This window comes from Culex quinquefasciatus, chromosome 3 (assembly GCF_015732765.1).
Source record: "Culex quinquefasciatus strain JHB chromosome 3, VPISU_Cqui_1.0_pri_paternal, whole genome shotgun sequence".
NCBI lineage: Eukaryota > Metazoa > Arthropoda > Insecta > Diptera > Culicidae > Culex > Culex quinquefasciatus.
In genome coordinates, this window is record NC_051863.1 from 103,162,989 (window position 1) to 103,187,434 (window position 24,446).

At 40.5% G+C, this 24,446-nt stretch overlaps 1 protein-coding gene across 1 annotated transcript; it reads right to left on the reverse strand.

The window, feature by feature from the left end:
- Positions 1–2,330: 2,330 nt before the first annotated feature.
- On the reverse strand, positions 2,331–2,603 carry LOC119769173 (malate dehydrogenase, mitochondrial-like; the record flags this gene model as incomplete). The annotated part of the gene is made up of 1 exon (XM_038261079.1): positions 2,331–2,603. A coding segment is annotated over one exon (270 nt), but the record flags the coding sequence as incomplete, so codon positions are not given.
- Between the last annotated feature and the right edge of the window lie 21,843 nt (positions 2,604–24,446).

The window sequence follows — 24,446 nt, forward strand, 5'->3', positions numbered from 1 at the left end:
CAAGTATGGTTCGGAAAATGCCACGGAACCGGCCACTCTAGGTTGTGGTCACCACAATCAAAATGGTTATTTTCATGTCCAGTATCAAAAACCATGAATTTTGATACCCATATTGCCCCAAGTCGGATGGTTCGATTAATGTCCTCCCGGTAGAACCTTCCCTTGGACACTGGCCAATCCGGGTGTGGCCAATCCGGTCAAAATGGCCATTTTAGTTACCAGTTTCAAAAACCATGAATTTTGATACCCATATTGCCCCAAGTCGGATGGTTCGATTAATGTCCTCCCGGTAGAACCTTCCCTTGGACACTGGCCACTCCGGGTGTGGCCAATCCGGTCAAAATGGCCATTTTAATTACCAGTTTCAAAAACCATGAATTTTGATACCCATGTTGCCCCAAGTCTTATGATTCGATTAATGTCCTCCCGGTAGAACCTTCCCTTGGACACTCCGGGTGTGGCCAATCCGGTCAAAATGGCCATTTTAATTACCAGTTTCAAAAACCATGAATTTTGATACCCATATTGCCCCAAGTCGTATGATTCGATTAATGTCCTCCCGGTAGAACCTTCCCTAGGGCACTGGCCACTCCAGGTGTGGCCAATATTTAGTGCACATACTGTGTCTTTCAATGTGTGTGTGTGTGTGTGTGTGTGTGAGCAATAAAATTACCACCGTGGATCCGTCTTTGAGGAAACCTCGTTAGGCGCTGAAATTTTCTGAGGCTAAGTGCTAGCTTATATAGTTCGCATGAAATGTGGCAACAGTGGTGCCAAACTCTCGCGTGAGAGTTTCGCGAAAGCAGGAGAGGAAGCAAAATTTGCACCATGTTGCCACATTTCATGCGAACTATATAAGCTAGCACTTAGCCTCAGAAAATTTCAGTGCCTAACGAGGTTTCGTCAAAGACGGATCCACAGTGGTAATTTTATTGCTCACACACACGCACACATTGAACGACACAGTATGTGCACCAAATTGGGAGGAATTCTGTTCTAATGAAGATTGTTAGGAAGGTCACCGAAAAACCAGAATAATTTGGGGCAATGGGGTTGGGACCACATTGGTAGAACATTGGCCACACCCGGAGTGGCCATGGCCCTGGGGAAGGTTCTTCCGGGGGGACATTAATCGAACCAGAGAGTAATCGAACCATACTACTTAGGGCAATATGAGTATCAAAATTCATGGTTTTTGAAACTGGTAATGAAAATGGCCATTTCGACCGGATTGGCCACACCCGGAGTGGCCAGTGCCCTGGGAAAGGTTCTACCGGGGGGACATTAATCGAACCAGAGAGTAATCGAACCATACTACTTAGGGCAATATGGGTATCAAAATTCATGGTTTTTGAAACTGGTAATGAAAATGGCCATTTTGACCGGATTGGCCACACCCAGAGTGGCCAGTGCCCTGGAGAAGGTTCTATCGGGAGACATTAATCGAACCATACAACTTAAGCCGGGACCATAGACTAATAAAAGACTACTCAGTGGGCTCTGAACCAGACTCAACCTTTTATGACCCTCGACAGGGCCGGTTCACTGTCAAAAATGACAGATCGAAATGTCAACAACTGGCAGCTCTGACTTTGACATGACATTTTGCGCAATGTTATTGTTTGGTTTTGGGTTTTGTTTTGAATTAAACGGAACCAGTTTCCGGAAGAGGACGGTGATTAGTAGAGTGAACCATCGTCTGGAGGATCCCGAACGAGATCCCGAGGGTGGTCGATTCTAGACAAGAAGCGGCTCTCGATCGAGATCATTGCGGAATGTTGATAATCTTCTTCTCCGAGAACGATCACGTGAGCACCGTCGGGTTTGCCAAGCAAAGCCGGCGCGGGCCGCCTCCGGTTAATACCGGCAGGGCAAAACCGTCCTCCTCCAACCCGGAATTGTCACTCTGAAAGGAATGAATGTCCTTGCAGATGCCATCTTGGCCTCGACGAATTGCACCTACTTCAAAAACCTTAAAACAGCCAAGATCTTTGCTCTGAACGGTCAACTTGTGGCATTCCTAACCCCAGCGATAACGTCGTCAAACAAAAATTTGTCCCCGAACCAGCATCACCAACAAACCGCCCCGAGCACCTCTTTCGCCGTCGCCGATATAGGCGAGCTGTACGCGGAGGTCAGCAGGAAGAAAGCCCCCAAAAAGAAAGCCCGCTTCGTCCCGGAACCGAAACCCGCCGAAGTCGCTAAGTCCGAGAATCCTCTTAATGGGTCATGAGAAAAAACCCTTCTTTTACTTTAGTACAAAGAAAACAAAAACGCCGATATTTTTATCATGCACATGAAAGTTTATTTTCAATGGTTGGTTACTATTATTTTCAACATGATCGAAATTCACTTTTTTTGTTCACAAAGTTCTTCTTGACAAACTCCTTGCCCTTCCGGATGTTTGTTTCAGCTCCGGAATGTCCTTCTTTAGCAGCTCTAGCTCGTAGGCGTTCACCTTGGGCAGACCAAGGTTCGGCGAGGGCAAAACGGGCTGCGGCGTAGGCCGTCGTGAACGTAGCCGATCCGGCACCGGCCTTGGCCTTGAGGACCTCTTGAATGCGTGCCGTCAGGGCGGCAATCTTGTCCTGGGGAAGCTCTGGGGTTCACTGGGATAATGATCTTGCCGGAGTGGCCTCCGATGACCAAAATGTTGGCCAGCCGAAGTCGACACCCTCACCGATGAACTTGTTGGCACGGATAATGTGCAGCGTCGAAATGCCTAACACGCTCTTTCGGGCCCAAAACTCCGGAAGGCAATCGTTACCATCGAGTTGACTAGGTTCGAGGTGATTCAATCATCCGGCGGCGAGGTCGCGGACGATCGAGCCGTTCGTATTGAACAGATTTGGCTTGCGAGGAATGATGAGAAAACAGCAATCATCTAGAAAAGAGAACACAAATGATAAACCGAATAAAATAAGCATTTATTTTAAAAGCTAAACATTACCTTACAAACCAAACACCAGTAAATTTCGCTTGTTTCGCCAAACAAAATCCCTGCACAGCTGATTGACTTGTTTGCAGCCTGCTGCCTTGATTGCTAAGAAAAACAAAAACAAACAAGATGCGCGCGTAAATCAGCACAAAACGAAATCGAAAAACCAGCGCTGCCATGTCGTTCTGTCATACGAGGGGCAAGCCGATGCGTGGTTCAACGTGGTACCCGCGGTTCACAGCTTATGAGTCATAATTTTGAAATTTTTTGTTCCGAGTGTTTAGTCTTTAATTAGTCTATGCCGGGACCGTGGTGTAGGGTAAGCGTGATTGCCTCTCACCCAGTCGGCCTGGGTTCGATCCCAGACGGTCCCGGTGGCATTTTTCGAGACGAGATTTGTCTGATCACGCCTTCCGTCGGACGGGAAGTAAATGTTGGCCCCGGACTAACCTAAAAGGTTAGGTCGTTAGCTCAGTCCAGGTGTAGGAGTCATCTCCTGGGTCCTGCCTCGGTGGAGTCGCTGGCAGGCAGTTGGACTCACAATCCAAAGGTCGTCAGTTCGAATCCCGGGTGGATGGAAGTTTAGGTGTAAAAAGAGGTTTGCAATTGCCTCAACAATCAAGCCTTCGAACACTTAGTTTCGAGTAGGAATCTCGTAATCGAGAACGCCAAGGCAAAGCTGTAGAGCGAATAATTTGATTTGTTGGGTCGCGGACCCTATTATCGGCGATTATTTATTACCCCCCGTCGCACGGGGGTGAGTACGAAAGAGACGTCAGTGGTGGCAACTGACGTCTGCTTGACTTGTTATTGTTTTGAATGTTGTTTGTAATGCTTGTGAAAATATACGTTCTGTTGCGTTTTGACACCCGTTGAGACTGGTCGTGGGTTCGTGGCGCAGGGGTAGCGGCTTCGGCTGCCGATCCCGATGATGCTATGAGACGCGGGTTCGATTCCCGCCTTATCCACTGAGCTTCTATCGGATGGTGAAGTAAAACGTCGGTCCCGGTTTCTCCTGTCTCGTCAGAGGCGCTGGAGCAGAAATCCCACGTTAGAGGAAGGTCATGCCCCGGGGGGCGTAGTTCCAATAGTTTCGTTTTCGTTTTGAGACTGGTCGTCTCATCGGGACCAAGAAAGTCGCCGTGTTTTATTTTATTGTACCGTCCTTCCAGTGGTGTCTTCGTCCGCCGTCGTAGTATTCGTTTCGTTTCTGTTCCGGACGTCCCCGCAGTAATGCACAACGTAGGGGACTGGACGATCGGGCCGAACATGATTTGATTTTGATTTTTTTTGACAACTTGGGGCAATATGGGTATCAAAATTCATATTGGTTTTTGAAACTGGCAATCAAAATGTCCCGCCCGTGTGGATCAATCGGACCGCGCACTGGACCCACAATCCAGAGGTTGCTGGTTCGAATCCCGCGTCGGGCGCTCTAAAATTTTAAGTGTAAATATGGGTATCCGGCGCCGTCGCTCCGTGCCGTACTCAAACACTTAGGAGCCCAGGGCGGCGAAGTCCTTGTAGTTAAAAAGGAAGACACTAGTGGTTGGTACTAGCAATGGTGGCCGACAGCTATAAAGTCAACTTCGTTTTTTCAATTAAAATGGCCATTTTGACCGGATTGGCCACACCCAGAGTGGCCATTGCCCTGGGCAGGTTCTTCCGGGGACATTTACCGAACTATACGACTTGGGGTAATATTGGTATCAAAATTGTCCCAAGTCGTATGGTTCGATTAATGTCCCCCCGGTAGAACCTTCCCCAGTGCACTGGCCACTCCGGGTGTGGCCAATCCGTTCAAAATGGCCATTTCCATTACCAGTTTCAAAAAACATAAATTTTGATACCCATATTGCCCCAAGTCGTATGGTTCGGTAAATGTCCCCCGGAAGAACCTTCCCAGGGCCATGGCCACTCCGGGTGTGGCCAATATTCTACCAATGTGGTCCCAACCCCATTGCCCCAAATCATTCTAGTTTTCCGGTCACCTTCCTAACAATCTTCATTAGAACAGAATTCTTCCCAATTTGGTGCACATACTGTGTCGTTCAATGTGTGCGTGTGTGTGTGAGCAATAAAATTACCACCGTCGATCCGTCTTTGACGAAACCGCGATAGGCACTGACATTTTCTGAGGCTAAGTGCTATCTTATATAGTTCGTATGAAATGTGGCAACAGTGATGCCAAACTCTCGTGAGAGTTTCGCGAAAGCAGGAGAGGAAGCAAAATTTGCACCATGTTGTCACATTTCATGCAAACTATTTGAGCTAGCACTTAGGCTCAGAAAATTTCAGTGCCAACCGTGGTTTCATCGAAGACGGATCCACGGTGGTAATTGTATTGCCCATACACACACACGCACACATTGGAAGACACAGTTTGTACACCAACTTGGGAGGAATTCTGTGTTAATGAAGATTATAAGGATGGTCACCGGAAATCCAGAATGATTTGAGGCAATGGGGTTGGGACCACATTTATAGGATATTGGCCAAACTCGGAGTGGCCAGTGCCCTGGGAAAGGTTCTACCGGGGGGACATTAATCGAACCATACGACTTGGGGCAATTTTGATACCAATATTACCCCAAGTCGTATAGTTCGGTAAATGTCCCCCCGGAAGAACCTTCCCCAGGGCTATGGCCACTCCAGGTGTGGCCAATCCGGTCAAAATGACCATTTCCATTACCAGTTTCAAAAACCATGATTTTTGATACCCATATTGCCCTAAGTAGTATGGTTCGATTAATGTCCCCCCGGAAGAACCTTCCCCCAGGGCCATGGCCACTCCGGGTGTGGCCAATGTTCTACCAATGTGGTCCCAACCCCATTGCCCCAAATCATTCTAGTTTTCCGGTCACCTTCCTAACAATCTTCATTAGAACAGAATTCCTCCCAATTTGGTGCACATACTGTGTCGTTCAATGTGTGCGTGTGTGTGTGAGCAATAAAATTACCACCGTCGATCCGTCTTTGAAGAAACCGCGATAGGCACTGACATTTTCTGAGGCTAATTGCTACCTTATATAGTTCGCATGAAATGTGGCAACAGTGGTGCCAAACACTCGCGTGAGAGTTTTGCGAAAGCAGGAGAGGAAGCAACATTTGCTACGTGCTTTCAGCCAATCAGCAGCCGGGATTTTTCTTGCATTCATTTTTATTTTTATCTTAACTTTTAGTACTTTAACAAAGTTTTATCAACTTTGTGAGGTAGTCAACTTGTACTTTAAGACTTCCCTTTCGTTTGGTGTGTAAAACATAAAGATTGTTTGAATGGGGGGAAAGATATAAGCATTTGAAAAACGACAGAAAATCGTTACACTTTCGCTTCGCGAAATTTTGGATTGACACCCGTAGACAGTGCCCTTAGGACAAAGTTCTTTGTCAAAATACCAAAAAAATAATTAGAGTATGTCGGTTTTTCGATTTATGGCCGCCTGAAACCCCATAGTGCGTCCGTAGTCCTGTTAGATCATTCTTGATCAAGACAGTATAGCTCTGGTTCCTTGCAAGTGTCCTATTTTCTTACCTCCACGTTGGCTTGGTGACAAAGTGTGACCTTGTTGGTGGCCTGTGGAAACGACTCGTAAAGCTTTGGCCAGCAATGGTTAGAGTCGAGTCGGCTAAAAGAAAGGGGCGCGCCAATGTGGGACAGGGAAGTAGTTTGTGATTGTTGACGGTATTGTTTTGATTCGCAGTATGTTGAGTCAACTGCTGCCTGAACATCGCAGAACGGGGTTTCTCTTCTCTTCAATCTCAGCTACCACCTATCTCCTATTTTTATTTTGCTCTACTGATTCTCACTTTTTCGCTGATTCTTCTATTTAATATTCATCATTTGATTTTGATTCTACTAACTTTTGATTCTCTTATCTCTCAAAGCTTTTCCACTCTTTTTCACCAACTGATACTGCCGTAACAAACTTTGTTTTGACAAAGAACTTTGTCCTAAGGGCACTGTCTACGGGTGTCAATCCAAAATTTCGCGAAGCGAAAGTGTAACGATTTTCTGTCGTTTTTCAAATGCTTATATCTTTCCCCATTCAAACAATCTTTATGTTTTACACACCAAACGAAAGGAAGTCTTAAAGTACAAGTTGACTACCTCACAAAGTTGATAAAACTTTGTTAAAGTACTTAAAAGTTAAGATAAAAATAAAAAATGAATGCAAGAAAAATCCCGGCTGCTGATTGGCTGAAAGCACGTAGCAAATGTTGCTTCCTCTCCTGCTTTCGCAAAACTCTCACGCGAGTGTTTGGCACCACTGTTGCCACATTTCATGCGAACTATATAAGGTAGCACTTAGCCTCAGAAAATGTCAGTGCCTATCGCGGTTTCTTCAAAGACGGATCGACGGTGGTAATTTTATTGCTCACACACACACGCACACATTGAACGACACAGTATGTGCACCAAATTGGGAGGAATTCTGTTCTAATGAAGATTGTTAGGAAGGTGACCGGAAAACTAGAATGATTTGGGGCAATGGGGTTGGGACCACATTGGTAGAACATTGGCCACACCCGGAGTGGCCATGGCCCTGGGGAAGGTTCTTCCGGGGGGACATTAATCGAACCATACTACTTAGGGCAATATGGGTATCAAAAATCATGGTTTTTGAAACTGGTAATGGAAATGGTCATTTTGACTGGATTGGCCACACCTGGAGTGGCCATAGCCCTGGGGAAGGTTCTTCCGGGGGGACATTTACCGAACTATACGACTTGGGGTAATATTGGTATCAAAATTGCCCCAAGTCGTATGGTTCGATTAATGTCCCCCCGGTAGAACCTTTCCCAGGGCACTGGCCACTCCGAGTTTGGCCAATATCCTATAAATGTGGTCCCAACCCCATTGCCTCAAATCATTCTGGATTTCCGGTGACCATCCTTATAATCTTCATTAACACAGAATTCCTCCCAAGTTGGTGTACAAACTGTGTCTTCCAATGTGTGTGTGTGTGTATGGGCAATACAATTACCACCGTGGATCCGTCTTCGATGAAACCACGGTTGGCACTGAAATTTTCTGAGCCTAAGTGCTAGCTCAAATAGTTTGCATGAAATGTGACAACATGGTGCAAATTTTGCTTCCTCTCCTGCTTTCGCGAAACTCTCACGCGAGAGTTTGGCATCACTGTTGCCACATTTCATACGAACTATATAAGATAGCACTTAGCCTCAGAAAATGTCAGTGCCTATCGCGGTTTCGTCAAAGACGGATCGACGGTGGTAATTTTATTGCTCACACACACACGCACACATTGAACGACACAGTATGTGCACCAAATTGGGAAGAATTCTGTTCTAATGAAGATTGTTAGGAAGGTGACCGGAAAACTAGAATGATTTGGGGCAATGGGGTTGGGACCACATTGGTAGAATATTGGCCACACCCGGAGTGGCCATGGCCCTGGGGAAGGTTCTTCCGGGGGGACATTTACCGAACCATACGACTTGGGGCAATATGGGTATCAAAATTTATGTTTTTTGAAACTGGTAATGGAAATGGCCATTTTGAACGGATTGGCCACACCCGGAGTGGCCAGTGCACTGGGGAAGGTTCTACCGGGGGGACATTAATCGAACCATACGACTTGGGACAATTTTGATACCAATATTACCCCAAGTCGTATAGTTCGGTAAATGTCCCCCGGAAGAACCTTGCCCAGGGCAATGGCCACTCTGGGTTGGTGGCCACTCCGAGTTTGGCCAATATCCTATAAATGTGGTCCCAACCCCATTGCCTCAAATCATTCTGGATTTCCGGTGACCATCCTTATAATCTTCATTAACACAGAATTCCTCCCAAGTTGGTGTACAAACTGTGTCTTCCAATGTGTGCGTGTGTGTGTATGGGCAATACAATTACCACCGTGGATCCGTCTTCGATGAAACCACGGTTGGCACTGAAATTTTCTGAGCCTAAGTGCTAGCTCAAATAGTTTGCATGAAATGTGACAACATGGTGCAAATTTTGCTTCCTCTCCTGCTTTCGCGAAACTCTCGCGAGAGTTTGGCATCACTGTTGCCACATTTCATACGAACTATATAAGATAGCACTTAGCCTCAGAAAATGTCAGTGCCTATCGCGGTTTCGTCAAAGACGGATCGACGGTGGTAATTTTATTGCTCACACACACACGCACACATTGAACGACACAGTATGTGCACCAAATTGGGAAGAATTCTGTTCTAATGAAGATTGTTAGGAAGGTGACCGGAAAACTAGAATGATTTGGGGCAATGGGGTTGGGACCACATTGGTAGAATATTGGCCACACCCGGAGTGGCCATGGCCCTGGGGAAGGTTCTTCCGGGGGGACATTTACCGAACCATACGACTTGGGGCAATATGGGTATCAAAATTTATGTTTTTTGAAACTGGTAATGGAAATGGCCATTTTGAACGGATTGGCCACACCCGGAGTGGCCAGTGCACTGGGGAAGGTTCTACCGGGGGGACATTAATCGAACCATACGACTTGGGACAATTTTGATACCAATATTACCCCAAGTCGTATAGTTCGGTAAATGTCCCCCGGAAGAACCTTGCCCAGGGCAATGGCCACTCTGGGTGTGGCCAATCCGGTCAAAATGGCCATTTTAATTGAAAAAACGAAGTTGACTTTATAGCTGTCGGCCACCATTGCTAGTACCAACCACTAGTGTCTTCCTTTTAACTACAAGGACTTCGCCGCCCTGGGCTCCTAAGTGTTTGAGTACGGCACGGAGCGACGGCGCCGGATACCCATATTTACACTTAAAATTTTAGAGCGCCCGACGCGGGATTCGAACCAGCAACCTCTGGATTGTGGGTCCAGTGCGCGGTCCGATTGATCCACACGGGCGGGACATTTTGATTGCCAGTTTCAAAAACCAATATGAATTTTGATACCCATATTGCCCCAAGTTGTCAAAAAAAATCAAAATCAAATCATGTTCGGCCCGATCGTCCAGTCCCCTACGTTGTGCATTACTGCGGGGACGTCCGGAACAAGAAACGAAACGAATACTACGACGGCGGACGAAGACACCACTGGAAGGACGGTACAATAAAATAAAACACGGCGACTTTCTTGGTCCCGATGAGACGACCAGTCTCAAAACGAAAACGAAACTATTGGAACTACGCCCCCCGGGGCATGACCTTCCTCTAACGTGGGATTTCTGCTCCAGCGCCTCTGACGAGACAGGAGAAACCGGGACCGACGTTTTACTTCACCATCCGATAGAAGCTCAGTGGATAAGGCGGGAATCGAACCCGCGTCTCATAGCATCATCGGGATCGGCAGCCGAAGCCGCTACCCCTGCGCCACGAACCCACGACCAGTCTCAACGGGTGTCAAAACGCAACAGAACGTATATTTTCACAAGCATTACAAACAACATTCAAAACAATAACAAGTCAAGCAGACGTCAGTTGCCACCACTGACGTCTCTTTCGTATCACCCCCGTGCGACGGGGGGTAATAAATAATCGCCGATAATAGGGTCCGCGACCCAACAAATCAAATTATTCGCTCTACAGCTTTGCCTTGGCGTTCTCGATTACGAGATTCCTACTCGAAACTAAGTGTTCGAAGGCTTGATTGTTGAGGCAATTGCAAACCTCTTTTTACACCTAAACTTCCATCCACCCCGGGATTCGAACTGACGACCTTTGGATTGTGAGTCCAACTGCCTGCCAGCGACTCCACCGAGGCAGGACCCAGGGAGATGACTCCTACACCTGGACTGAGCTAACGACCTAACCTTTTTAGGTTAGTCCGGGGCCAACATTTACTTCCCGTCCGACGGAAGGCGTGATCAGACAAATCTCGTCTCGAAAAATGCCACCGGGACCGTCTGGGATCGAACCCAGGCCGACTGGGTGAGAGGCAATCACGCTTACCCCTACACCACGGTCCCGGCATAGACTAATTAAAGACTAAACACTCGGAACAAAAAATTTCAAAAATTATGACTCATAAGCTGTGAACCGCGGGTACCACGTTGAACCACGCATCGGCTTGCCCCTCGTATGACAGAACGACATGGCAGCGCTGGTTTTTTCGATTTCGTTTTGTGCTGATTTACGCGCGCATCTTGTTTGTTTTTGTTTTTCTTAGCAATCAAGGCAGCAGGCTGCAAACAAGTCAATCAGCTGTGCAGGGATTTTTGTTTGGCGAAACAAGCGAAATTTACTGGTGTTTGGTTTGTAAGGTAATGTTTAGCTTTTAAAATAAATGCTTATTTTATTCGGTTTATCATTTGTGTTCTCTTTTCTAGATGATTGCTGTTTTCTCATCATTCCTCGCAAGCCAAATCTGTTCAATACGAACGGCTCGATCGTCCGCGACCTCGCCGCCGGATGATTGAATCACCTCGAACCTAGTCAACTCGATGGTAACGATTGCCTTCCGGAGTTTTGGGCCCGAAAGAGCGTGTTAGGCATTTCGACGCTGCACATTATCCGTGCCAACAAGTTCATCGGTGAGGGTGTCGACTTCGGCTGGCCAACATTTTGGTCATCGGAGGCCACTCCGGCAAGATCATTATCCCAGTGAACCCCAGAGCTTCCCAGGACAAGATTGCCGCCCTGACGGCACGCATTCAAGAGGTCCTCAAGGCCAAGGCCGGTGCCGGATCGGCTACGTTCACGACGGCCTACGCCGCAGCCCGTTTTGCCCTCGCCGAACCTTGGTCTGCCCAAGGTGAACGCCTACGAGCTAGAGCTGCTAAAGAAGGACATTCCGGAGCTGAAACAAACATCCGGAAGGGCAAGGAGTTTGTCAAGAAGAACTTTGTGAACAAAAAAAGTGAATTTCGATCATGTTGAAAATAATAGTAACCAACCATTGAAAATAAACTTTCATGTGCATGATAAAAATATCGGCGTTTTTGTTTTCTTTGTACTAAAGTAAAAGAAGGGTTTTTTCTCATGACCCATTAAGAGGATTCTCGGACTTAGCGACTTCGGCGGGTTTCGGTTCCGGGACGAAGCGGGCTTTCTTTTTGGGGGCTTTCTTCCTGCTGACCTCCGCGTACAGCTCGCCTATATCGGCGACGGCGAAAGAGGTGCTCGGGGCGGTTTGTTGGTGATGCTGGTTCGGGGACAAATTTTTGTTTGACGACGTTATCGCTGGGGTTAGGAATGCCACAAGTTGACCGTTCAGAGCAAAGATCTTGGCTGTTTTAAGGTTTTTGAAGTAGGTGCAATTCGTCGAGGCCAAGATGGCATCTGCAAGGACATTCATTCCTTTCAGAGTGACAATTCCGGGTTGGAGGAGGACGGTTTTGCCCTGCCGGTATTAACCGGAGGCGGCCCGCGCCGGCTTTGCTTGGCAAACCCGACGGTGCTCACGTGATCGTTCTCGGAGAAGAAGATTATCAACATTCCGCAATGATCTCGATCGAGAGCCGCTTCTTGTCTAGAATCGACCACCCTCGGGATCTCGTTCGGGATCCCCTCCAGACGATGGTTCACTCTACTAATCACCGTCCTCTTCCGGAAACTGGTTCCGTTTAATTCAAAACAAAAACCCAAAACCAAACAATAACATTGCGCAAAATGTCATGTCAAAGTCAGAGCTGCCAGTTGTTGACATTTCGATCTGTCATTTTTGACAGTGAACCGGCCCTGTCGAGGGGTCATAAAAAGGTTGAGTCTGGTTCAGAGCCCACTGAGTAGTCTTTTATTAGTCTATGGTCCCGGCTTAAGTTGTATGGTTCGATTAATGTCTCCCGATAGAACCTTCTCCAGGGCACTGGCCACTCTGGGTGTGGCCAATCCGGTCAAAATGGCCATTTTCATTACCAGTTTCAAAAACCATGAATTTTGATACCCATATTGCCCTAAGTAGTATGGTTCGATTACTCTCTGGTTCGATTAATGTCCCCCGGTAGAACCTTTCCCAGGGCACTGGCCACTCCGGGTGTGGCCAATCCGGTCAAAATGGCCATTTTCATTACCAGTTTCAAAAACCATGAATTTTGATACCCATATTGCCCTAAGTAGTATGGTTCGATTACTCTCTGGTTCGATTAATGTCCCCCCGGAAGAACCTTCCCCAGGGCCATGGCCACTCCGGGTGTGGCCAATGTTCTACCAATGTGGTCCCAACCCCATTGCCCCAAATTATTCTGGTTTTTCGGTGACCTTCCTAACAATCTTCATTAGAACAGAATTCCTCCCAATTTGGTGCACATACTGTGTCGTTCAATGTGTGCGTGTGTGTGAGCAATAAAATTACCACTGTGGATCCGTCTTTGACGAAACCTCGTTAGGCACTGAAATTTTCTGAGGCTAAGTGCTAGCTTATATAGTTCGCATGAAATGTGGCAACAGTGGTGCCAAACTCTCGCGTGAGAGTTTCGCGAAAGCAGGAGAGGAAGCAAAATTTGCACCATGTTGCCACATTTCATGCGAACTATATAAGCTAGCACTTAGCCTCAGAAAATTTCAGCGCCTAACGAGGTTTCCTCAAAGACGGATCCACGGTGGTAATTTTATTGCTCACACACACACACACACACACACACATTGAAAGACACAGTATGTGCACTAAATATTGGCCACACCTGGAGTGGCCAGTGCCCTAGGGAAGGTTCTACCGGGAGGACATTAATCGAATCATACGACTTGGGGCAATATGGGTATCAAAATTCATGGTTTTTGAAACTGGTAATTAAAATGGCCATTTTGACCGGATTGGCCACACCCGGAGTGGCCAGTGTCCAAGGGAAGGTTCTACCGGGAGGACATTAATCGAACCATCCGACTTGGGGCAATATGGGTATCAAAATTCATGGTTTTTGAAACTGGTAACTAAAATGGCCATTTTGACCGGATTGGCCACACCCGGAGTGGCCAGTGTCCAAGGGAAGGTTCTACCGGGAGGACATTAATCGAACCATCCGACTTGGGGCAATATGGGTATCAAAATTCATGGTTTTTGATACTGGACATGAAAATAACCATTTTGATTGTGGTGACCACAACCTAGAGTGGCCGGTTCCGTGGCATTTTCCGAACCATACTTGTTTTGGCAATATTTTCGTGTTTTTGCAATTTATTTCCACAGAGGTGCCAAAGATTGGAAACATTTAATTAGAATAAATTATTCAGGATTAAATAAATAGTAAAAAAAAAGTAAATCTTTCCCAGTTCCTGAAGAAGAGTATCGGGGCCGGCATTTACAAAGCGGATTCAGTGGCAGTTTCATTCTCAACTTCCCACATAGAAAAATGGGCGGAAAACGGCCAAAAAGCGGGGACGTTTTGCCTGAAAGCGTGCCCGATTTTCAGCACGCTTTTTCCCCTCGTTGTGGCCCATTGCGTGCCAGAATGCAACATTTAGGCGGGCGTTACGCATTTTGGCTGCTGTGTTACGCCCGTCTGTGGCACGCTTTTGGGCCCGTTTTGACCACGATAACGGGCCTATAAATGGGAGACCGACGTGCCGGAAACCGGGGGGTTTCTCCTTCCTGTTTACTTCGGATTTCAAGTTAGGGCGATTAAATAAAATAGGGTGACAAATAAACACGACAGATTATTTTTTTATTTACAAAAATATTGAATTAACAACAAAACTTAAACTAATTACCTAACTAGCTAAACAAAATATAAGTTGGGTTAGTATGTTAACAGGACTTTAAATTGATTTTATTGGTAATTTGGACAAATTTAGTTTATTTTAGTTAGATTTAGTTAAACTTAGATAAACTTAGTTAAAATTAGTTAAATTCAGGTAAAATCAGTAAACTTTAGTTAAATTTAGTTGAATATAGTTAAAAAAGGAAAATTTAGTTAAATTTATTAAGATTTAATTAAGTTTAGTTGAATTTGGTTAAATTTAGTTAAAATAAGTAAAATTTAGTTAGATTGAATAAAGGTTTCGTATAATTTTTCTTAATTTATGTCAAATTAGTAAACTTTGGCTGAATTAAGTTATATCAAGTGAAAATTAGTTAAAATAAGTTAAATTGACTAAAATTGAGTTATATATAGTTAATGTTAGTTATATTTAGTTAAACTAAATTAAATGTAGAAAAATTTAATTAAATTTATTTAATTTTAGTTAGATTTAGTAAAATTTATTTAAATTTAGTAACATTTAATAAAATTTAAATACGCTTAATTTATTTAAATTTAGTTAAATTTAGTTTAACATTGTTAAATTTAGTTACATTCAGTTAAATTTAGTTATATTTAATAAAACTAAGTTAAATTTTGTTAAATTCAATTGAATTCAGTAAAATTTAATTAAATTTCTTTGAATTTAGTTACATTTAATTAAAATAAGTTACATTTAGTTAGAAAAAGTGAAATTTAATAAAGTTTCGTAAAACTTTGCATAATTTATTTCAATTTATTGGAATTTAGTTAGCTTTTGCTAAATTAAGTTATATGAAGTTTAAATTAGTTAAATTAATTTAAATTAAGTTGAATTGAGTTACATTTAGAAACATTTAGTTAAATTTAGTTATATTTAGCTAAACTTAGTAAAATTTGGTTCAAATTAGTTAAATTTAGTTTTGTTTAGTTAAATTCCGTTAAATTAAGTTAAATTTAGTTGAATAATGTTAGATTTAATTAAATTTAGTTGAATTAAGTTTGATTTAATTAAATTTAGTTGAATTTAGTTACATTTAGTCAAAATAAGTCAAATTTAGATTAGAATTAGGTAAAGTAAAATTTAATTAAGTTTAATTAAATTTCGCGCAATTTATTTCAATTGCGTTAAATTTAGTTAAACTTTGTTAAATTAAGTAAAATTTAGTTGAGTTTAGTAAAATTCATTTGAATTCAGTTAGATTTAGTTAAATTTAGGTCAATTTAGTTAGATTTAGTCAAATTAAGTTAAATTTAGTTAGATTTAATTAAAGTTTGTTGAATTCAGTAACATTTAGGCAAAATAAGTGTGAATTAGTTGGATTAAGTAAAGTTTAATAAAGTTTGGTAAAATCGCTTAATTTAATTAATTTTGGCTAAATTAAGTTATATTATGTTAAAATTAGTGAAATTAATTTAAATTTAGTTAAATTGAGTTATATTTAGGTACACTTAGTAAAATTTAGTTATATTTAATCAAACTTAGTTAAATTTAGTTAAATTTAGATAAATTAAGTTAAATTTTTGTTGAATTTAGTTATATTTAATTGAATTTAGTTTAGTTTAGTTACATTTAGTCAAAATAAGTCAAATTTAGATTAGAATTAGATTAAGTAAAATTTAATAAAGTTTCGTGAAATTTCGCCTAATTTATTTGAATTAAGTTAAATTTAGTTAAACTTTGTTAAATTTAGTAATATTTAGTTGAATTTAGTTAAATTCAGTTGAATTTAGTAAGATTTAATTAAATTTAGTTAAATTTAGTTACATTTAGTTAAATTTGGTAAAATTTAGTTAAATTTAGTGCAAATTTAGTTAAATTAAGTTAAATTAAGTTAAATTAAGTTAAACTTAGTTAGATTTAGTCAAATTTAGTTAAATTTAGATCAATTTAGTTAGGTTTAATGAAAGTTAGTCGAATTTAATAACAGTTAGGCAAAATATGTGAGTTAACTTCGGCTAAATTAAGTTATATCAAGTTAAAATAAGTTAAATTAAATTAAATTGACTTAAATTGAGATATATTGAGTTAAACTAAATTTAATAAAATTTAATTAAATTTAATTAGATTTAACTTAATTAGGGGAATTTACTTATACTTAGTCAAAATAAGTAAAATTTAGTTAGATTAAATAAAATTTAATTAAGTTTCGTAAAATTTTGCTGAATTTATTTCGATTTAGTTAAATTTAGTAAAATTAAGTTATATTTAATTAAATTTAGTTAAACTTAGTTCAATTTAGTTAAATACAGTTGAATTTAGTAAGATTTAAATAAATTTAGTTACATTTAGTTAAAATAAGTAAAATTTAGCTAGATTAAGTAAAATTTAATTAAGTTTCGTAAAACTTAGCATAATTTATTTCAATAAAGTTTACTTTGGCTAAATTAAGTTATATTAGGTTTAAATTAGTGAAACTAAATTCAATTTAGTTAAATTGAATCATATAGTATAAAGTAAAATTTCGATTAATTTATTTATTTGTAATAATATTACATTTAGTTATACTTAGTAAAATTTAGTTGGATTTAGTAACATTTAGTTGAATTTAGTTAAATTGATTTAAATTTAGTTAAAATAATAAAATTTAGTTCGATTTAGTATAATTACATTAAATTTAGTAAAATTTAATTAAGGTTCGTAAAACTAAGCATAATTTATTTCAATTTATTTCAATTTAATTAACTTTGACTTAATAAATTTATATTATGTTAAAATTAGTGAAATTGAGTTCAATTTAGTTTATTTGAATTACATTTAGATACATTTAGTTATATTTAGTCAAACTTAGTTAAATTTAGTAACATTTAGTTTAATTTAGTTAAATTGATTTAATTTCAGTAAAATTTTATTGAATTTTGTTAATATAATAAAATTTAGTTAAAATTTAATTCAATTTAGTAAAATTTTTAATTTATTTAAATTTAGCTAAATTTGGCTTAATTAAGTTATATAAGTTAAAACTAGTTAAATTAAACTATATTTAGGTCAATTTAAATTTAAATTTGAATAAAATCAGTTTAAAAAAAGTTGAATTAATTTCAATTAAGTCGAATTAAATTTAATTTAGTAAAACTAGGTTAAATTTAGTAAAATTAAGAAATTTTTTGTTGAATTTAGTTAAATTAAGCTAAATTAAGCAAAATTATGTTTAATTTGCATAAATGTGGTTAAATTTAGTTAAATTTAACTAAGTTAAGTTAAGTTTGGCTGAATTTAGTAAAAAAAATCTAAATTAAGTTAAATTTATGTAAAATTTGTTGAATTTATTTAAATTTTGTTAAAATGAATATAATTTAGTTAAATATGGCTGAATTTATTGAAATTACTTAAATTTGGCTAAATTTAGTTAAATTACGTTAACTTTGGTAAATTTGGAAACCTTAATTTAGTGAAGTTTAGTAAATCTATGTTTTATTTTATTGAATTCAGTTAAGTTTAATATTTTTTAATAATCTTTGTTAAATTAAATTATTAAATTATATAAATTAAGATAAACTAAGTTAAAATTGATATAATCAAGTCAAATTAAGTCAAATCTAGTTGAATTATGTTATATTTAGTAAGATTGAGTTAAGTTTGGCAGAACTTAAGTAAATTAATTTAAATTAAGGTAAATTTTGTTAAATTAAGTTAAATTTAGTTTCAAAATGTTAAGTTTAGCGCAATTTCGTAAAATTTAGTTTTATTTGGCCAAAATGAGTTAAATTCCTTGTTAAATTCAGTTAAATTAGGTTAAATTAAAATCATCTATGTTTAGTAAAATTTCGCTTAATTTAGTAAAGTTACAAAATAAAGTAGTATTAAGCTTAATTAGCTGAATTCACATAAATTTAGTAAAATTGGGTAAAATTTACTTAAATTTGGCTTAATTTATAGAAAATTAGTAAAATAGAGTTTAATTACTTTCAATTAACTCAAATTGAATTAAATTAAGTAAATTAAGCAGAATTTAGTTCAATTAAGTAAAATTTACTCAAATTAAGTTAAATGATGTTTAATTTAGCTAAATTTTTGCAAAATTTAAATGAATTTTGCTAATTTTAGTTAAATTTGGCTAAATTAAGTTCAATTGTGTTAAATTTTGTTGTTTGTTTGTTGAGTTTATTTATTTGACTAATTGAGTTTGGCTAAATTTAGTTAAGCTTGGTTAATTTTTGTTTGATTATGTTAAATTCAGTAATGTTTAATAAATTTTATTAAACTTCGCAAAATTGATTTAAATTAGTTTAAATTGAGTTGAATTAAGTTAAATTAGGTTCAATTAAGATTAGAATAGTTAAAATTGGTAGAATCAAGTGGAAAAAGTTTAATTTCGTTAAATTAAGTTATATTTAGTAAAAATCAAATTAAGGTAATTTCAGTTAAATTTAGTTTAACATATTTTAAGTTAAGCAAAATTAGATAAAATTTAGTTCAATTTTACTAAAATGAGTAAAATTAAGTTACATTAAGTTAAAATAATCTCAATTTAGTAAAATTTTGTTTAATTTAGTTTAATGTGGCTGAACATACTTTAATTTAATTAATTTTGCCTAATTTCTTAAACATTAAGTTAAATTTTATTGAATATACTAAAATTAACTTTAATTCAGTTAAATATTGATAAATTCAGTTAAATTTAGTTAAATATAGTTAATTTTAGTTTAATTTTTGTTGTATTCTAGTATTCTAGTATTTTTATACCTTTTTGTTGCATTTTTTATTTTAGTAATTCTTAATTTGTGCTGCTTTTTGCATTTTTAAAGAAAATATTGAATAATTATGGAAACTTTTAGTCTTTAAAAATATACTGAGGAAACGAAACACAGTATAAAGAAAAATTGACCAAAAAATGAATGTTTTGGGAGGAAATAAATAAGTGAAAACATTGAAAAGTAATAAAAAACTACTATTCCGCAGATCAAAGCGCAGATCTAGCAACGGAACAAAAAGGATGCGAGAAGGCAATTCTCTCTCAGGAAAAAAGCAAAAAAAAGGAACAAATGCGAATCAGCAAATCAACGCTGCTCAGTTGAGGTTCCAGGTGACGGAACCCTTGCCGAAGCGAACTCGGCCAGCCCGGCGGCGTAACGTCCCTGGGGTTTCGAGAGATGCAGCGTTTGCTGCAGCGAGATGGACAGCTCGGCCTCGGTTGATCCGTCGGGGAACATTAAGTTGGCAGCTGACGGTTCGCTCCGGCGACCATTTTGCTCAGCACCAACAGACTGCGATGGATGTTGAGGCAGAAGGACTGGACAAATTGTTGGACGGCCGGTTCGACGGCCTGCTCGTACAGCACCTTGCGCTGGACTTGCAGCTTTTTGTGCAGCAGTGCGTTCTGGGTGATCCGAGCCAACAGGTTTTGGGCCGTGCAGGAAGCCATGACGTGATTCCGTTGATTCGTATAGTAAGACTCCAACAGGTCGAAGCCACGGTTGCCGGGGAAAGTACCTGTTGCCGAAGGCGTCGCAGTTCAACAGAAACGCCTGGCGAAAATTCTCCCCGCTCGATAGTTTGTAAGGCGGAACCTGTTGGAAGAAATACTAACGTTAAACTCAAAACAACACATTCAATAAAATCTACAAACCTTTTCAACGCTATTCAACCGCTAAGGAACCACGCACGCTGAGTCGGATTGAATTTTCGAGCGTTCTTAGACCGGAAGTTGATGGAGGAACATTCAAGTTGTGCATGATGGGAATCAGGTTGACTACGACACTTCCGCAAATCTTTTTCGTCTTCACCCAAGTCTTCACCTGCACAAAGTGGATGCACCCGTTGAGCCATTCCTTCAGTACAGCTTACGACACTTCCGGTGGGTTTGATATGCACTACAAATCGTCGGCTGCTAGCACGGAACTGGTCGGCGAAAACTGCATTTTCTGTGCCGCTAACAAGATTTCATCTTCGCGGCCATTCAATCACCGGAAATATTAGGACTTTCCATCGGAAGGGGTGGAAAAGTCGGAGTGGAGTAATGTTTTGGTCGCGGATCGGCGAGCTTCCCATATTCTGGTTGTAGGGCCGGTCAAGGGACGTTCCAGGCAGCTTAATTATTCAAGCAAGTTTCCGTGGCGAAGGGACCGTGCAAAACTTTGACTGTGGATTTCAGCTGCCAAGTGTTTCTGGTTGTCAAAAAGCAAAAGAATATTAAATTAGATCATGAAATGTTTATTATTTTCCTAAAAAACTTACCTGAAAGTTTGAGGCAAAATCGCATCAACACTTTTTACGAAATAATGGCACGAAATTTCTGATAAACGTCACTGAAAAAGTTTGACAGTTGACGCGTTATGAAGCGTGTGAGAGTGTGCGTGTCGGCGTGCGTGAAACATGATGGTGTGCGTTTGCCACAAAAAATCTAAATTTTTGAGGATTGTGTCTGAACTAAAGCGTCTTGACTGGCACTGGCAACCCCCGATAATCGCCCGCTCCCCCCCCAAAAGTTAAAGTGGGTTAATGTTAACATGTTAAGGTTAATGTTAACATTCCATAGGTCGCCTCCCTAAGGTGTCGTGATAAGGTCCAGTTTGTGACGATACACTACCTTCCCTTTACTAAGCAATCGATTTCAGAAAGGAAAAGATCACCAGTTGTGTTGGTCCGAGCCGGGATTTGAACCCCGATCTACCGCTTACGAGGCGGAAGCGTTACCACTGGGCTACGTGGCTCGGTCCCAAATAAATAGGCAATGATTTAAAAATAAAATGTAATAGAATAATTTTTTAGGAGTTTTGTACAAAGTTCTTTGTCATATTGGTCATGTAGAACATAACCACCTGCACCTTTTTTTTATCGTGACGTTGGTCCGCCAGCGACCCGCCCCGGGGTCGTCCAGGTTTGCCTTGAAATGTTTCACCCGCCGTTCATTCGCCCCACATACGCTGTTTTGTATGGTTCAACCGCCCTATAGGATGGTCAGCCAGCGGGTCGCCCTCGATACGCCTCCCATAGAAAGTACATCCGCCTAAAAAGTCCCAACCGCTTTGGCTCGCTCTCGACCCGCCTTTCATATCGAGAAATTAAAAGTGCAACATGGAGTTAAACTTTCTGTCAAGTTGCTGTAATGTTTTCCATGACAGTTGCTTAAGTTTAACTCCATGTTACCGGCTCACATCTCTCTTTTTAATTTCTCGATACGGTTCGTCCGCCCCTGTAAGATGGTCCGCCAGCGGGTCGCCCCCGATCCGCCCCTATATAAAGTTCATCCGCTCAAAAAGCCCCAACCGCCAGGGCTCGCCCTTGATGCGCCTCTCATATACGGTTCGACCACGCCTGTAGGTTGGTCCGCCAGCGGGTCGCACTTGATACGCCTCCCATATAAAATTCATCCGCCCAAAAAGCCCCAACCGCCTTGGTTCGCCCTTGATGCGCCTCTCATATACGGTTCGACCACGCCTGTAGGTTGGTCCGCCAGCGGGTCGCCCTTGATAAGCCCCCCATATAAAATTCATCCGCCCAAAAAGCCCCAACCGCCTTGGTTCGCCCTTGATGCGCCTCTCATATACGGTTCGACCACGCCTGTAGGTTGGTCCGCCAGCGGGTCGCCCTTGATACGCCTCCCATATAAAATTCATCCGCCCAAAAAGCCCCAACCGCCATGGCTCGCCCTTGATGCGCCTCTCATATACGGTTCGGCCGCCCTGTAGGTTGGTCCACCAGCGGGTCGCCCCAGATCTACCCCCTATATGAAGTTCATCCGCCCAAAAGCCCCAAACGCCTTGGCTCGCCTTCGATGCGCCTCTTATACACAATTCGTCCGCTTCTGAGGTTAGCTCATCCGCCCGAAAAGCCAAACCACCTTGGCCCACCTTCGATTCGCCCTTCATACAAATTTCATCCGCCCAAGCAGAATACCCGTTCAGGTTCCTTCAGGATTCTGATTGTGTTGTTTCAAGTTCATCTGAAACTGAAAAAACACAAAGTGCCTTATATAGAAATGCAGATGTTTGTGGATTTTTGTGTGCTGAAATTTAGAAATAAAACAAAAATATGAAAAAAAAAACACAATTTTCAAGCTCATTCCCTGCACATCCAGCTGAATTTTGTTCTCAATAAATTTTACGTGCGTTGTTAGTTCATTGAGGTGAAATGAAAAAAAAGAAACAAAATAATATATTGATAACCAAATATATTGCAAAGATTTTTCATTTCCTAAAAATAAAGGCAACATATTGAAAAAAATATTCCTGTAAATTTACATTATTTATCATGTACCAAAAGGTATCATAATAAATGATGTATATTTACATTAGGTTCATTGGAAATTTACATTAGATTCATTGGAAATTTACATTAGTTTTGAAAATTTACATTAGTTTTGGAATTTAAATTAGTTTTGAAATTTACATTAGTTCAAATCAACTAATTCTGATTGGCCAATGGGAATGAGAAGCTCGACTTGGAATGCAGTAGGAAAAGGGTGTGGCCTATGTTTTATTTTAAAATGAGTGAAGCGGGCAGCAAAAGGAAATTATGATTTTAAAAAGTTGTTTCACAGGTAGGGGACGCTTTCTCGTCGACGGCCAAGTGGAATAACGCTGGACTGGAATCGAACGGACGACGGGTAGAATGTTCGGTGTTACTGCTGCTACCCGCTGCCGACTGAGCCATCTTCACATTTTATAAACGAGCGGCTAAAGCATCAACTTAAGTTAAGAATAAAAAAAGGTACGTTCAAGAATAGAGTCATTTGTAGATTTGACAGTTATTTATTTTTTACTAAGGTGAGATGGGGGTGCGATGCAAGTCGCCGAACTTGTATTTATATTGCACCACACCTTGCGTGCAAGCCTTTGTGCTAGATTCTGACATAAGAGCGCGTGGTTATTTAGTCGAGAGAAAGCCACCGGCCGGAGCGGACGGGAAACGACAACGCGAACCGATGGTTAGCGGGTGGACGGGTGGAAAGCCATCGGTGATGATCGGAGTGAGCACAGGAAGTCTAGGACACTACAATACCAAATCGATCAAAATATTCCTTCAAAAGTTACAGATTTTTGAATTTTTATACATAATTTTTGCCAAATTTGTATGGAAAATTATATGGACAGAGTAATAATGCAAAATGGCTTCTTTGGGCATACCGAAGGCTCCAAAAAAGTTTCAGTCGGATTAAAAAATACAAAAAAAATCGAATGACCGAAATCTGAGAGAACTGCTCATTTGCGAAAGTTTAACTCTATGTTACCGGCTCACATCTCTCTTTTTAATTTCTCGATACTTTCTTTGACTAGAAGTTTAAGCCTTATTCAAACAACAACACCAAAGAGAGGAAGGAAAGAGAAGAACGAAAAACGATTTTCCGCTAACTTAAAGAATTGGTAGCAGAATGAGGGGAGGGAGAGGGATAGGAGGCGAGAGCAGCCTCAGAAAGCTGTGCAATCCGTCACCCCCGTAGATCAAAATTTGTTCCTGAAAGGCATTTCATCTGGTAGTACGAGGGACGGGGAGTGAAGGCAACTTCAAAGAGTTGGGCAGTCCTCACCCCTCACCCTCTTCCTCAGAAGATCCAAACGGTCCGGCCATCGAGAGGCAACTGGCTGACGAGAAGGCGATGCGCGCTTCTGTTGTGGCTCTGGTCCCTCTCTCTCCTGCTGCTGCTTATCTGGTCCTCTCCTGCTTCTGCTGCTGCTGCCGGTCCGACGTCTGAGACGTGAATGATGGTCTGAAAACTGGCACATGTTCTTATACACCATATTCTTTTTTTAAGTCACCTTTTTTAAACGATTCTCGATTTACGCAACTTTTTTTAAGTCATGACTTAAAAATAGAATGTCCATGACTTAAATTGAGAATATGACTTAAATTAAGAATATTTGGGATTTCGTAACTTTTCGGAGAATTTTCAAAATGTATCAATTGTATTTTGTTAAGAAATGTTATTAAAACATTTTATCATGGTTTCGGAACACCTGGGATGTTCTA